The 1392-nt window shown below is 43.4% G+C and overlaps 1 protein-coding gene across 1 annotated transcript in view; it reads left to right on the top strand.

Annotated features, from left to right (window-relative positions):
* The window catches only part of LOC106511081 (ankyrin repeat and SOCS box protein 5), a gene marked incomplete at its 3' end in the record, with an annotated part of 10852 nt that overhangs the window by 5592 nt on the left and 3868 nt on the right, over positions 1-1392 (top strand). The window contains 1 exon segment of the mRNA XM_013999824.1: positions 460-539. Coding sequence (XP_013855278.1) covers positions 460-539 — 80 coding nt within the window.

Here is a 1392-nt window from a genome sequence, read left to right as displayed (position 1 = left end):
TGATGGATGGATGATGGATGGATGATGGATGGATGATGGATGGATGATGGATGGATGATGGATGGATGATAGATGGATGGATGGATGGATGGATGGATGGATGATGGATGTGGTCAGAGGGTCCGGTGGCGCCGATGCATGGCAGCCCCACCTCTGTCAGTGTGCCCCAGGGCAGCTGTGGCTACAGTGTAGTTTGCCATCATCAGTGTGTGAATGTGAGTGTGAATGGGTGAATGTCTGTTAGTGTGAAGCGCTTTGGGGGTCCGGAGGGACTTGAAAAGCGCTCTATAAGTTCAGTCCATTTACCATTTTGATTTTTTCTACCTGGATTAATGAGATGCATCAGGACACTGGAAGTCAATGCAAACTCCCCATGAGTATAGAAGAACAAACGTTAGTGTCTCTCTTTCTGTGTGTGTGTGTGTGTGTGTGTGTGTGTGTGTGTGTGTGTGTGTGTAGGGTCCTGGGCAGATCGCTCTCCTCTTCATGAAGCAGCCTCTCAGGGCCGTCTGCTCGCCCTGCGCACACTGTTGACTCAGGTATGACCGTCACACACACACTGCATAAATCTGACTGCTAAATGGACAAAMTCTCCAGTAAACCAGGTCTTTTGCAATGAATTGAATCAGCTGCAACAGGTCATCAAGAGGATGGGGTAAGAACAAGTCAAATGAGCATAGAAGGACAAAATCAAACTGGTGTTAAACACAATGAACCAACAAGGGAGTGGAGACAGGACAGAGGAGAACATGGATCAGGTAATGTGGGCGTGGCCAGAGTAGAGAATGACAGGAGGTAAAACACACAGGGAGATGATGAAAACACAAAACCCTACAGACTACAGGAAAACCTCGGACTCAATGTCACACACATGGATGAAACTACTGTTTACTACATCAACAGGACACAAACAGCTCAAGGAAATGTGGATGATGGGTATATAATATCGCATATTTCAGGAAGACAATGTTAAACCACATCCTGCATCCATTATAACAGCATGGCTCCATGGCTGAAGAGGCTGCATCCTGAACCTCTCACCATCTGAAAATATTTGATGCTTCATGAAACAAGAGCAAAGAAGAGCCAGGACTTTAGGATCTTCCATCAGAGAAGAATGGGACAACAAGTCCAACAGTTGCTCTCTTTACTTCCTGATGTTTGTCCACAGAAAACATGGTTCATCACAGAGGGACACAGAAACCTGGATTAGATTATTGTGTAGATGAATTGCTGCCATTTAATTTTAAATTACCTTTAAAGGGGATACATCAAATAAAATCCACTTTTTAAAAAGGTAGCAGAAAGAAGAAAAAAATCTTATTAATATCTGCCCCCTTTTAAAAAAATAATTCAAACAATAATCTTCAAATAAAACAAAAACTTGAACTC

This window comes from Austrofundulus limnaeus, unplaced genomic scaffold, assembly GCF_001266775.1.
Source record: "Austrofundulus limnaeus strain Quisiro unplaced genomic scaffold, Austrofundulus_limnaeus-1.0 Scaffold2495, whole genome shotgun sequence".
Lineage (NCBI taxonomy): Eukaryota > Metazoa > Chordata > Actinopteri > Cyprinodontiformes > Rivulidae > Austrofundulus > Austrofundulus limnaeus.
Note: the sequence above shows the minus strand (reverse complement) of the source record. Positions and strands in the feature narration are given on the sequence as shown.